At 46.0% G+C, this 14,493-nt stretch overlaps 1 protein-coding gene across 3 annotated transcripts in view; it reads right to left on the reverse strand.

The window, feature by feature from the left end:
• Positions 1–1,401: 1,401 nt before the first annotated feature.
• The window catches only part of DLGAP5 (DLG associated protein 5), a 28,007-nt gene continuing 14,915 nt past the window's right edge, over positions 1,402–14,493 (reverse strand). For all 3 annotated transcript variants that reach the window (XM_053390105.1, XM_053389927.1, XM_053390010.1), the window contains 13 exons: positions 13,504–13,577; positions 12,822–13,108; positions 11,968–12,104; positions 11,007–11,136; positions 9,474–9,559; positions 9,124–9,284; positions 8,659–8,754; positions 6,757–6,976; positions 5,828–6,029; positions 4,658–4,718; positions 4,300–4,549; positions 3,287–3,336; positions 1,402–1,629 (listed from right to left, as the gene is read on the reverse strand). In XM_053390105.1, the coding sequence (XP_053246080.1) occupies positions 1,528–1,629; positions 3,287–3,336; positions 4,300–4,549; positions 4,658–4,718; positions 5,828–6,029; positions 6,757–6,976; positions 8,659–8,754; positions 9,124–9,284; positions 9,474–9,559; positions 11,007–11,136; positions 11,968–12,104; positions 12,822–13,108; positions 13,504–13,577 (1,856 nt within the window). In that variant the 3' untranslated portion in view covers positions 1,402–1,527. The remainder of the gene's footprint in view (positions 1,630–3,286; positions 3,337–4,299; positions 4,550–4,657; positions 4,719–5,827; positions 6,030–6,756; positions 6,977–8,658; positions 8,755–9,123; positions 9,285–9,473; positions 9,560–11,006; positions 11,137–11,967; positions 12,105–12,821; positions 13,109–13,503; positions 13,578–14,493) is intronic.

The raw sequence follows: 14,493 nt of genomic DNA on the forward strand, positions 1-14,493 counted from the left end.
GCCCGTACGGGCCAGTCTTGACAGACTCTGGGGTTGTGCGCCCATCTCACTTAAGAGGCCAGGGGCCAGCGCTGTCCGCAGACAATTCCGGGTCACGTGGCCAGCGTGACAAAGCTGCATCTGGCGAGCCAGCGCAGCATACGGAAACGCCGTTTACCTTCCCGCCAGTAAGCGGTCCCTATTTATCTACTTGCGCCTGGGGGTGCTTTCGAACTGCTAGGTTGGCAGGCGCTGGGACCGAGCAACGGGAGCGCACCCCGCCGCGGGGATTCGAACCGCCGACCTTTCGATCGGCAAGCCCTAGGCGCTGAGGCTTTTACCCACAGCGCCTTTTTAAAAGCTAAACGTCCGTCAGATATTCAAGCAAAGGGGGAAGGGGGTGGGAGAAACATTTCAAAACTTATCAGTATAGGAGTACTGGCATCTTCAGAAATCCTAAGGTCCAACATTGATGAATAACCGTACCAATTCAATTTGGACTTGTGGGTGACCATACCCAAACAGTTGGGAACCAGGGGCCTTGAAGTGGTGCTCACCAAACTTAACATTATCATGCTTATTCAATTTGTGTTCAGCCTTTCATCTGTAGAATCCCAGGGCAGTTCATAACATATCGTATTTTTTGCTCTACAAGACTCACTTTTTCCCTCCTAAAAAGTAAGGGGAAATGTGTGTGCGTCTTATGGAGCGAATGCAGGCTGCGCAGCTATCCCACAAGCCACAACAGCAAGAGGGATTGCTGCTTTCACTGCGCAGCAATCCCTCTTGCTGTTCTGGCTTCTGAGATTCAGAATATTTTTTTTCTTGTTTTCCTCCTCCAAAAACTAGGTGCGTCTTGTGGTCTGGTGCGTCTTATAGAGCGAAAAATACGGTGATCGCCTCGCCCCAACAGCGTTCAGTCTTTTCGTGGACCCCAGGTGTATGTGTACCAAACTTTGGGAAACTGGCCCGGAGGATGGGCAGGGTTCGTTTTACAACCTCTTGTGGTTCTGTAAGAGGAAGTTATCTTCCTCCCTAGAAGTGGAGGTGAAAGGCAGAGGAAGGCATAATCCTGTGAACAGAATGAATCTGGCAAATTACAGCATAAACTAGGTTAAAAAACAACCCACAGAGCTTTCTTATTGACATGAATGGTGCAGGTCGCAGCACTCACATTTTCCTGGCCCAGATTAGCCAGAGGCATTTTCTGTTATTCTTTTCCCACCGCTGCATACAGCACAGAATACACCCCGCCCAGCTTGTTACAATACAGGACAGGTCTGAGCTGAAACAGAAATTGATCCAGAACTGTTTTGGGGGAAATCTTAGTTGATTTTGGGAGGGAAGAGGGATTATGGATGAGGAAAGATGTTAAAGAACCCACACAGATGATACTGAAAGGCAACTCAGAAGACACAGACCAAACTTTAATAAACATTTAATAGGAGTACTTAAAAACAGAAAAAACCACAGTAAATTTCCTTTTACCCACTCCCCCCACCCACCCCGGTTTGTAAATAAAAATCAATCTTATTCTGCCCCTTCTGATTAAGTAAGTGGAGAGAAAACAATGAGGTCGTTGCTTGGGTTGGCCACAAATTTCTCCGCCTGGTTCCTCGGAGTGACGAAAAGGCTTTCATCCAGGCTGGGCTGTGGGGAACAAATAAGGAAGGTTATATAATATAGACAGGAAAGCAGTAAATAAATCATGTCCATGGAAATCAGGTGCATGTTGTACACTGCTGAAAAATTCAAACTTTTGGAAGGAGGCTAGAAATCTGCTCTCCTGCTTTAGGAAGAAACTTTATGGCAGCAAAAGCAGGTTGACAGCATAATGGACTCTCTCAGAAAGTGATGGGCTCTCCATCATTCAAAGTTTTTAAGCAGAGGCTGGATGGTCACCTGATTCTTTAACTGTGATTCCTGCACTGCAAGGGGTTAACTCCTTTCGGTCCCTTTCCAACTCTACAATTCTATGACCTGCACTTCCCCTCTTATTTCAAGAGAGAATATACATTCATCTGCCTCCTCTCAATAATAGCCAAGTGATAAAAGACTGACAAGTGCTTTCACAAACAGCATCCAAGCTCTTTTCATTGCTGCGTGCCTTACACCCACTTCACACTTGCATGCATGCATGCAATGAACGGCTTCCTTAGCAGAAGTGACTCAGAGGCTTCTGGCTTAACAGCAACTGCCTCCAGGGCTTTCAAAAAAGTGACCTAACCGGTTGGCGCAGCAAACAGCCTAAAAGGGAGATCAAGGATCCTCCCACCAAATTTAGAGATACCATCTGACAGATAGATAGTTATCATAAACGGTGGCGTTACAGTTGCTTGTCATAAGCAGAAGTAGTCCCCTTGTGGATTAGAAGAACGTAATACGCTGAATTGCCTCATTGCCCAGCCTTAAGAGAAGTTAGTTACCCTAACTTTCCCCCTAGGTTTTTGATCTGCCAAAGTAATGAAGGTGACAAATAAGGCTGAGCAATATATCATTGTATTGTCCAAAACTGGTTTGAAGTCCAGATTGTGATATCGGTCTCATAACTTTTGACCTGGCAATATATTGTGAATGGTGTGTGCATGCACGCGCTATGCAAAAATCACAATGCGGGGAAAACTGTGAAACTGCATTTCCTTAACATTCCCCATCCCACCCCTCATCCCCTATTGTTGAATTTAGATTGTAGGCTGCTTTGGGGCAGGGACCTGGCCATTTGTCTTCATGAAGCTGTCAAGTGCTTTTCAAATAAAGAGTCAAGAAGCTGGATAGAATGCCATCCAGAGAAATTTTCACTCTGAGAAAAGGATCCGGTGAGGAGATGTGTTCATGCTCAGTTGCTCTGACAAGCCCACGGCTGCACTTTCCTAATAATCTATGTCCATTTGTTACTGATTTCTAAGGAGTTGGGGGTTTTTTTTGGGGGGGGGGGTGAAAGAGAAAGGGCTTCTTGACATAAGCCTGACTTCATTGCACCAGACAGCTGGAGTCCTTTGCAACTCGATGCAGCCTCCTTATGGCACATCATAATCTGCATTATGCATAATCTCCAAGTATGAGACTAGAGTTTTTTTAACTCTAAAATAATGTTTTAAAATGGGGGTCGTCTTATATGGGGGTCATCTTCCCCCATTTTCATAAATTTAAGTCCCCCAAAATAAGGGGTGTTATACACAGAAAAATATGGTATATATATTTAACAGGAAACCATGGCATCAGATTTGTCGCAGTAATTGGAGAAATGTTAGTTGCTAGTCTTTAGAAGTCCACCCAACCCAATTAGCTCCTTTTCAAACAAACATACCTGGAGTTCAAGCACTGCAGCATCGCTGGAGAAGTCACCGAGAAGAGAACCTGGAAAATAAGGATATATTTCCAGTGGGCTTTTTAACGTAGCTTAGGTCTGGTTCAATAATATGTAGGGAGAGGGTTTCTAGTGGGCTGTGTCAACAAGGTTTGAGGATACACATCTTATTACCAAGTACCTATGGTTCATGAATGACAACAAGGACTCACCGCTGTCCCATCTCAAAACCAGCACAGGCAGTGACTGTTGGGGACATGTCTGATGTGTGCGCAACTGCAGATGTGCACACAGTGCTGAACCCAGAGGTGATGCGAAAACGTCACCAAAGGGGGCAGAACACAGTGTTTGGAGGCTTTTTCAACGGGTGTTCTGATTCTATGCAATTTCATGCAAGCGCATAATGACTCAGAATGCAACCCCTGCACAAATGGGGAGTTGCCTCTAACAAATAGGAAATATCTTCATTTCAAGATATAGTAGTCAAACACAAGGAACTGACAGCAGGGTGAGAATATAGGAGCAACGAGACACCCACCCCCAATGCTTCACATGTGAACTTGGAAGTCTGCCACACTGTTCACAATGAGACTTCCTTTTCCTGAAAAACAAGCCTGAGGTGGCAGACTAAAGGTTCTGGGCCAGATTTGACAAACCCTGTTAGCCCTTGCAAGGTCTAGAGCGACTGGGGTTCCCCCTCGTCTCCCACGGGCCCCCATATTGGCTCAGTGGGGTTAGGAGAGCCTCCAAACAGCATTTGTTACAGCCCTGTGCTGAATTCCTCCTTCCATCTACAGCTTAAAGCAGCTGATCACGCAGGCTGTAACCTCCATAGAAGATTATGCCACAATGCATTTGTTAGTCTTTAAAGTGCACCAAAAACACAATGTGGTGAGTGAGATACAAGCAGCTCCTTGAATTCACATTCCGAACTGTTCATGTAATCACAGAATAATACATGGACCTCAGCCAGATGTTCTTCCCGCTGCCTAAAAAGCCCCATGGAAATCTACCTGTTTGACATTCTGGAGTGGGCAGTTCTTCAGCCTGGGAGCAGGTTCCTTCAGGCTGGGAATCCTCCTTGGGACTCCATGAAAGAACATCCTGTTCGCCCAGATCTGCAATCATCTGTTTCACCTCTTCTGTAGCTTCTGGAACTTCTATTTTATCAATGGAACCTTCCAGGCCCTGAGAATCGGTAGAAATCAAGTCATCTATATCACACAAGGGTGATCGGCAGTCACAAGTGGCTGTTTGTACATCCTAAGAGTTCCGGAAGGAAGAGAGAGAGATTTCAAGGAGCGAAATGAGATGGGGGCCGTTCTGAACTTTCAGGACAGGCACACATTCAACACAGACGATACAACTTACAGCAGCTTCTTTCGCCATGTCTTCTGCTGTAGCACAGGGTTCCTCCACAGCTTGGATGTCACTGGGGGGAGACCACATGTGTTCATCATCAGTCAGAAACTTGCATGTTAAGTTTTTAAAACGTTCATTTTGGGGGAAGGTGGGCATGGGTGTGAATGACAGCTGACAAGGGCGGCCCAAATTCTCCCTCTCAGTTTACATCCAAGATACTGGACGAACAATTACAAGGGCAAAGTTTACAGCGTGAATTAGCACAGAGAAGCACTTGTCTGAAATGAACAGCTGCTTCTCCCAGGCAAATATGCCAGCAGCAGGATCCCACCCCCTGCCCCAGCCGCATCTTTCCTACAGCTGGAAACAAAATATCACGATGCTGTGTTCAGCACTGGAAGAGACCGAGGTGACAGAGCTGTACTTGGGGCCAACAAAAATTGGGTTGTGCATTTTTGCCGGAGGGAACTGAGATGGGAGAGGAAGGCAGCGAGTTTTTAGGTTGTGCTCTCCGCAAGGGCATTTTCAGCACGAGTTAAAATGAACAGCTTCCAATGACAATTCAACTCCAAGCCATACAACCAATCATCTGGCACAGGGAAAAGAAGGCAGAGGTCTTGAGCAGAGCGCTGTGGTGCAGGAAGAGAGCAGGTATTGGTTGTGCCCCAAGAGGTGGCAAAAGCAAATGAGGGTTTCAGCTTTTGAGTTCCAATCCTCTAGCTCAGGGTGGATCCAACCCAGCAGCTGCAACTAACCTGCTCAACAGCACCAGCCTACATAAACCTTGGGGGCTGAATGGAGCCTCTATTCACCAAGACAGAATAACTGTGGTGGGGACAAATATAAAGCGGACCTGTTTCATGCTTTGTGTGTGAACACCCAAAATAATTTTTGCTGTTTACTATGCAAAACACTGTGTTTTCCTTGTGCAGGGAAGGGGGAGGCTGTGGCCAGATGATGCTGGACTACAGTTCCCATCATCCCTGACTGTTGATCACACTGGTGGGAGCTGTAGGCCAGCCATATCTGGAGGTCCACAGATTCCTCACCCCGGAAAAGATGGACTTTCAGTTCGATCTGGAAATAGCCACTGACGAGGCGATTCATCTGGATCTCACTAACACAGACAGTCATTTCTGCACCAGCCAAAAAGGGCTCACATTCAGGCCCACTGCGTACCATTGTTCAGAAATGCAGCAGAGGTCAGTTCTGGCAGGTTCCAACACTGCACTTGGATCCGAAGGAGGAGGAATGGCGTTGGACGCGGTTGGCGTGCCTAGCCTTACAACACAGGTATCTGCACAGCTCTGAAGCAGGGCTCTGTTGGCAGATCTTGGAGTCATCCGCCTGGAAGTCCTGCTTGTAGATTGAGGAGTCCTGCCTGTGCAGTGGAGAGAGGAGGAATAAATCAATGGATATTCTATTAGGATGTCATGCATGTCAATAGAAAATCTGAATTCTTCAGAATTGCCCCATGTCCTGAAACATATAGAAACTGCTTAAATCTGACATAGGGGATGGCGGAAGATTGGCTCCAGTCTCTCTTCCTGTTTGGACTGGTATGCCAGCTGTGTCCACTCAGAAAACTAGGAGATGGCTTCCACCATTCATACCCTGAAAACTTCTCAATGGGATTGCTGAAGAATATCCTTTGTATGTAAATGCCCTGGAAAATGAGCTAGGAACTTGAAAAAGTGAGAGTGAAATCCTCACTGGCTACGAGGCCCAATTAAAGGAGAGGTCTTAAACCAAGGAACTGAGTCTTCTCACTTTTGGAGTTGTTTCAATAAACCTTTGTGCTGTGTGGTGGGTGTGTATGTCTATGGAGAACAGGAAGAACACACACTGCCTCTTAGCTCACAGTATGTATAACCAAAACATTTGGTCTGGGGTAGGGGCTGGGGAGATAAATTCATGGTTCCCCTACCTACTATTCCTTTTCTAAAGAGAGACCTGCTTCACCATCACCTCCAGGCTCCTCATTCCCAGTAACTCAGTAAGGCATGCTCACTAGAAGCGCACTAGACTTCCAGAGGTGCCCCCTGCAGCAAAGAAGCTTCCCCTTCACGCCCAAATTCACTCACAGAAGGAACTGCTCCAACACTGACCTGGGAAGGGCCTGGGTGATTCAATTTTGAAAAACCCTCCATCGAACGTCACTTTCTCCACTTCCTTTGGGGTTTCTTGACCTGCAGCCTCCACCATCAGCCCTTCTGCTTTCATCTTGTTCTTCACGGCTGCCTTTATCGCTGCAAGGCGCTTTCGGGCTGCTCTCCTTTCAACCGAGCCACCCCCTGCTTTGGTTGCCCTTTGAGGGGCTGCCTTCTTCTGAAAGACAAAAGGCAGGACAGCATTTTCTCCCCTCTCTCCGACACCTTCTAAGAGCTCAGACAGAAAACTGGCACAGTGCAGGACCCTTCAGCCTTCTGGATGTTGATAAATTACCAGCATCCCTGCCCATGCTCGCTGGGGCTAGTGGGAGATGAATTTAAGCAACACCTGGAGGACTAAAGGTTCCCCACGCCTCCCACAGCAGCCAGGGAAGCGCTGGAGTGGTACCTATTTATCTACTTGCACTTAGACGTGCTTTTGAACTGCTAGGTTGGCAGGAGCAGGGACCGAGCAATGGGAGCTCACCCCGTCGCGGGGATTTGAACAGCCGACCTTCTGATCGGCTAGTCCTAGGCTCTGTGGTTTAACCCACAGCGCCACCCGTGTCCTACAGTAACTTTAGGGCTAGCCAAATACAGCTTGCCTATTATCCTGTGAGACCAACCTTCACCAACCTGAGGACCTCCAAATGTTTCGGATGACAACTCCCATTAGCCTGTGCCAGCCCAGCTGTGCTGACAGGGGCTGATGGGAGTTGTAGTTCCAAAACATTTGCAGGGCCCCCAGGTTGACAAAAGTTCAGAGTATAGAGCCCTCTAGTGGTGAACTATAGAATGACATGGACTCCACTCACTACGGAAACCGCAAAATCACTGGTTAGATTAACAGAATTATTGGAAGGGACCCCAAGTGTCATCTAGTCCAACCCTCTGCAATGCAGGAATTTCAGCTAAAAGTGTGCAGATGGAACCCTGATTTTTCCTGCTAAAGGCACTCTTTGATTTACTTCTCTAGAACACATTTCAAGCAATCAGTGTACTTCACATTATCTCCGATACCCCTGAAAGGTTGACCGGTGTTATTACCACCACCGCATACTGAGAGCAGGGAGCTTGACCTGGAGGTTGCAAGTCTTACAGCTCACTCTTAGCAAGCATCTCTCTCTGGCACCTTCTATTATTTGAACTGCGTGTTTGCACAAATTCAAAGAACCGCACAGGGCTCCCTCTCCCGACTCTGGTCAGAGTGCCCAGTCTCCCACCCTGCCCTGTCGGTCAGCAAGAGGATGATGGGTGAGGATGGGGGATGGCATGGGCCACTTTTTGGTTGGACGAAACAAAAACATGATCCCCAGTGAGCTTACAAACCAAAATACAGCACAAAGGATACCTGGGTCAGCAATGAAGAAGAAGAAGAAGAAGAGGAGGAGTTTGGATTTGATATCCCGCCTTTCACTCCCCTTCAGGAGTCTCAAAGCGGCTAACAATCTCCTTTCCCTTCCTCCCCCACAACAAACACTCTGTGAGGTGAGTGGGGCTGAGAGACTTCAGAGAAGTGTGACTGGCCCAAGTTCACCCAGAGCTGCATGTGGAGGAGCGGAGACGCGAACCCGGTTCCCCAGATTATGTGACTACCGCTCTTAACCACTACACCACACTGGCTCTCAGTGGTGTGAGTGCAGTCTGTGATTGTTTCAGTCGCAGCTGCTGATGCTAAGTGACAGTTACCCTAGAGAGAAAAGGTTGGTTTCCTGCCTAGAGGCCTACTGAAGATCTACTCCAAAAAGTGAGAGAAGTATTTGTGGGGTTTTTTTTTAAGCAACCTCCTGGAGTTGCTTTGGGAAAGTCTGTCCTGTTAGATTGACAACCCAAGAGCAGAATTACGGAAGCCTCTTATACCTTGAGGGGTCTCTTGGCCTGGACATTGTCTGCCATTTGCCATCCATTCTCCTGGAGTTTCCTCAAGTTCTCAAATTTTTTCTTTACGTCTTCTACCTATATTCAGAAAACCAAAAGCAATGAGAAAGAAACAACGATGGCAGGACTAACCAGCTCAATTAGCCGTATTTATTAAACTGATTAATGTTGCTTGTTACTTAAAAGGTCCCCAAGTGACTTAAATTTAAAGCTTCATTTGGCTGCATTCTTTGAAAAACAAGACAAAGAGCCCTTAATGCTCAAGAAATTTACAGGGTAAAAAGCAAACGGCTAAACCTGCAGAAATCATGAAACAGCTTCCCAAAGCTAATTTGCATACAATGCTAGTGGGAAGGATAAATGTCCTGTATTGAAGTTGTGGGATGACAATGTGCTCTTGAAGAACCACCTGAATATGAGACAAGCTTTAAAATATAGAGATCTTACTTGGAAGTTCACCATATCCCAGAATCCATCCAGATCATCACAGGTTGTTTCCTTTTCTCCGCGTCTGAACTCACAGTTATCTACCAGCCCTTCAAACTGCTTGAATCTCTCGGCTATCAGCAGCCTGGTTTGCCCAACAGTGGTACGGACAAGATCTTTGGCTGTGGAAATGAATATTTCATTATGTATAATAATGTTTTTGATGAGACATTTAAGAAGCCTAATTCGTACAAATCTCGCTTGTGTAGCTTGGGAGTGTCAAAGCCAAAGCCACTCGGGCAACAGACTTGAGCAAACTGTTCCATCCAGGACAGCAATTTTGCAACTCCTCCTTCAGCTTCTTCACTTACCATCCTCTGGAATATCCGCCTCAGCTGCTCCGTCCCACTCAAGGCAATGTGATGCCAGTCTCTCTGCCTCACACCGAAGGAGGTTTCTTTAAAAAAGGACACAGACAGAATGAGTACAGTCATAGGTAAAGGGACCCCTGACCATTAGGTCCAGTTATGACCGACTCTGGGGTTGCGCGCTCATCTCGCTCTATAGGCCGAGGGAGCCGGCGTTTGTCCGCAGACAGCTTCCGGGTTATGTGGCCAGCATGACTAAGCCGCTTCTGGCAAACCAGAGCAGCACAAAGAAATGCCGTTTACCTTCCCGCCGGAGTGGTACCTACTTGCACTTTGACGTGCTTTCGAACTGCTAGGTTGGCAGGAGCAGGGACCAAGCAACGGGAGCTCACCCCGTCACGGGGATTTGAACCGCTGACCTTCTGATCGGCAAATCCTAGGCTCTGTGGTTTAACCCACAGCGCCACCCACGTCCCTGAGTACAGTCATACCTCGGGTTAAATGTGCTTCAGGCTGAGCGTTTTCAAGTTATGCTCCGCGGTGACCAAGTAACGGAGCGCTCAAAATGACGTCATGCGCATGCGCGGAAGCGGCAAAACGTGACCCACCCTCCAGAACGGATCCTATTTGCATCCAGAGGTACCACTGTACTTGGCAATACTGGAGACAGGGTGGGCTTCACACGAACCTTGCTCCAATTCCCAGCCCTTTAAAATAATTTGCATTTGCATTCCAACCTTCAGCAGTAGAGCTTCAGGTGGCATCTCTAAGGGTTCCCCGCTTCTTCCCCACAACGTGCCCTGTTTTGGAGGTTTCACCGAAAGAGGGTGACTGCCTTGAAGTCACCCCGGGAGATGTGTGTCCAGGTAAGGATCTGAGCCCAGTCTTGCCAGGCCCTGGCCCATCCAACCATCCCCTACATCACACATGACCTTGGTCTCTCAGCCTAACCAACCTTACATGGTTGTTGTGAGGATAAAATGGTCCGCAAAAACCTATTTACCATTTGAGGCCCCGTTAGTATGATGATGCATTTAATTCAGTTATAGATATTGCTGCATATATTGAATATTGTACTAACGATCCACAGCATAAAATGGTTTTAGAGAAATGATAATGATAAATCTGGGAGAGAGGTAAACTCCTTGGATGATTAATAAGTTCTCATGCTGTTCTACTAAGTCGCAAGACATCTGTGGAGGGCTTTCCCAGTGCCAACGGAGCCAACCCCTCCATTTAAGAGTTCAGATGTGTTTGAGGTGTCAATGGGCTCTGAGCTGAGTGAGAGGGAAAGTGTGCCAGATGAACGGGCTAAAAAGGAGCTTTAGAGACAGTGCAGCTCAAAGGGAAGAGGGCAGCTAACTAAAGTGCCTTTTACTGGGTCAAGCATTTTGCTCTGCAGTTACTTTGATGGCAAAGTGAATCTCATACAAAGCAGAAGGACTGCCCATCAAGAGAGTGTTCCATCAGCCAGTGTTCTCTTCAGTCACGCTCCCAAGTGTATCAGTCTGGACCCCTCTGCCCTTTTGTACAAACCTGAAATAGGGCACATTGTGTGGTGGCTCTCCTGCTGGGTCAGATGAATCGCTGGCTGGCAGATCCACTTTCTGTGCATTGATCTGCTTTTCAAAGGGAGTCGCATCCATTGTTTCTTCAGTTACACATTCTGAAAGATGAAGGATATTTTTACAGAGAAGACTGTAAAAAGTACAGGAAAAAAATCATGCCACAATATAACTCTGTCAGTCCGCTTGGTTGAATGAATTGCCTGCCTTTTGATGACTTATCAAGTTTAAACTTATACTGTATATCCATAAAACTGTAATACAGTGGTACCTTGGGTTAAGAACTTAATTCATTCCGGAGGTCCGTTCTTAACCTGAAACTGTTCTTAACCTGAGGTACCACTTTAGCTAATGGCAGCTGTTGCGCCGCTGCCACACAATTTCTGTTCTTATCCTGGGGCAAAGTTCTTAACCTGAGGTACTATTTCTGGGTTAGCGGAGTCTATAACCTGAAGTGTCTGTAACCTGAATAGGTGCTATTGGAGGATACAGGAAGTTGCAACAGCTTACAGTTCAAGACTGTATCACTTTCCAGTCTCAGCTGCAATGATAAATCAACTTGAGCTTCAGTCCACTAAATGGCACAATCTTAAAAATAGGTTTAGCATTTTAATTGTGTTTTACAATGTTTGAAGTATTTCGGGTGGACATCACACGAACAGCATGCAATTCCTGTTCCTAAATTTGAAACTTTCATTAGCTGCTATGAAAGCCTTGTGGTGCTATGAAGCAGGATACATATTCCATATGAACAGATCGATAGCTTAGGAAAGCCTTACAACAAAACTATAAGGCAGGTTGGCAATGCAGGTGAAGGGGCTGGGAGAAGGGCAACTTGACTAGGACCTGTTGTGAGTTCAAAGTGGAATATGGGACTTTTGGCTGAAAGTTAGCAACTATGCTACAAAAGCGCTCTCCCCCCTCCGACACACCTCTGTTAGCATCTGGAAATTCAAGTACAGATGGATGTTCCTCAAGATCTGCCTTTGTCATTCCTGGGCTAGAGACCTTCTGTTTAAGCCCACAGTCCTGTGGCAAAGCTTCCAGAGCACCTTCTCCAGGGACTTTGCTAGGAAAAATAATAATTTACTTGGCATTATGTTTTACATGTATGTTTTAATGTATTTTTAATCTTTTGTTGGAAGCCACCTAGAGCGGCTGGGGAAACCCGGCCAGGTGGGCAGGGTAAATAAATTTATTATTATTATTAGGCAAGCATCTGAATAGACAGAACATTAAAGCATTTAGGCAGTTCCATTAAGTTCTATTAATGACATAGCACAGAAACTCTCCTGCAAGGAAAGGAATGGCGGGGGGGGGCTGCTTCTTTTACATGGCATTTTGACTGGGTCAAGGCAGTGCACTCATTTGCCACAGCTACTTCAAAATAAACAGCAGGCAGCTTTCCACTGATATTTTTTAATATCTTGCAAATATTCAGCTCACTCAGGAAATCTGAACACTGGATCTGAGCCTTCAGCTTGCAAATATTCAGCTTGCAAATATTCAGCTCACTCAGGAAATCTGAACACTGGATCTGAGCCTTCATAATATTGGCCTGAGTCAAGGTGTCAACTCTAAAGGACTTCCCAGATCTCATGGGTCTATCAATTGATGCACATCAAGAGTGGCTAAAGTCCACAGCAATTCATAGTAAAACCTTCGGAGCTGGAAGTGCCAATTTTTAATTTCTAAAAAGGACAATTTTTGCAGAAGTCAGAGAGATGTTACAAAAACATTTGGGCAACTCCTTATCTCATCAGAGGACCCTATGGTAGCCCATTACCTGGCGGTCTCTGCAGGGCTCCAGCAAAGATTGGGCGACAGAAATACATCTGCCTTGGAAGGGGACATTGGCTTGACTTTGTAGGCGGTCAAACCCTCCAGAGGCTTGAACACAAAATTCTGAGGGGCAAATGAGCGCTCTCTCCTTTGTGGTGCAGGAGCCAGGATGATAGGGGCTGGAAGGTTTTCTTTCTCCACGTTTTCTTTCTTCAGCTTTGCGGCTGTAGCCAAAGGGATTTGGGTGATCAGAGGCTCCACTGAATGATTCTCTTTCACGCCACTCAACACCTGTAACAGGACATAAAGGTTTTTTTTTCCTTGAATTATATGGACTTTTCTCAGCCAGTAAGGAGCAGACAACATGTCACCCTAAATGCATTATAAGGGTGATACACACACACACACACACACACACACACACACACGTTTCCATCATTCTTACCCTTCTAGAAATATGCATGCAGATAGGACAACTAGAAAAGCAGATAACACTGGAAATGTTGGCTGATGGGAAGCGAAGTCCATTGACGTATGGAGGGCCACCCGGTCCCCGAATCCTGCTCATGATTCTTAATCTTTTCCCCGCTACATGTTGATAACAGCAATCTAATAAACAGGGCTGTAGAGATTATTGATATGAAGGTTGCAGTGTGCGAAACACTAGGAAAAGCCAAGACACTTACTGTTGCCTTTGCATTTCTGACCCCTCTCTGCTGCTGCTTGCTGTTACTTGCTTCCCTTTTCTGCGGCGGAAAACCTAAAACAAGAAAAGCTGCAAGGTTCTGAAAAGCTCATCAAAACAAGGAAGGACAAGTCAAAGAAGTTTCTCAAAAGCTTTCTATGGAGATACACCCCAGATATTTGGGAAGGGCAGTTGTAGTGAAGAAGCAAAGCATTGTGGGGAGACCAAAAAGGCCAAAGGATTTATGGGGAATGCGTTCTTGTTGCTTTAAGTGGAGACTTGCTGTCTCTGGGAGTGAGAATCCTTATCGTGGGCATCTGCAAAAAGAAACTCTCCAAGTGATTAGTGGTATTCTAGCACCTGGTACTTAACAAAGCTGTCTGGGTGTGAATGAGTTATCAACCCTAATCACTCTGAGAATGGGTTTCTGGTGAGTCTCTGAAAATAAGGAGGAACCTTTTGATCCAAGTTCCTGAGAATTAACAAGCTCAGCTGTCCCAAGTTAAGCTATTAGTCAATTAGCTGACCATTGGTGAATTTAAACATCATCAAGAATTTTGATTGGATCGGAGTTCCGTGAGTTTTAGAAATAAAGACTCTGAGAATGTAGCCGGGGTGCCTCTGCAATCCACAATTCGCCCATCTGTCAGCTTACCACCTTGCTGACAGTCGTCCTGCCTGTGAAGATATTTTCTGTCTTTGAGATGCAGATTCCATTGTGGACTTTGAAATTCTACTAACTTTGCCTTTGTTCTCATTTGTAAGTATGTTAGCTAGCTATACTTTACCACGTTATTGTTTTCTGTTTGAAATGTATAAGAGAATGTGCCTACTTTTTAAAGTATGTTTAAACCTGTTTTTTTAAAATAAATTTTAAAAAGAGAACTTTTCTTGTCCTGTGTGCCATTCTGGGGGGAAGTCTGAGTCCAGAAGCCTGACCAATCAGTTACACACTACCTGTGGAATTTCTGCCTGCATTTTTGTGAAAGTA

Source organism: Podarcis raffonei, chromosome 1, assembly GCF_027172205.1.
Source record: "Podarcis raffonei isolate rPodRaf1 chromosome 1, rPodRaf1.pri, whole genome shotgun sequence".
NCBI classification, from domain to species: domain Eukaryota; kingdom Metazoa; phylum Chordata; class Lepidosauria; order Squamata; family Lacertidae; genus Podarcis; species Podarcis raffonei.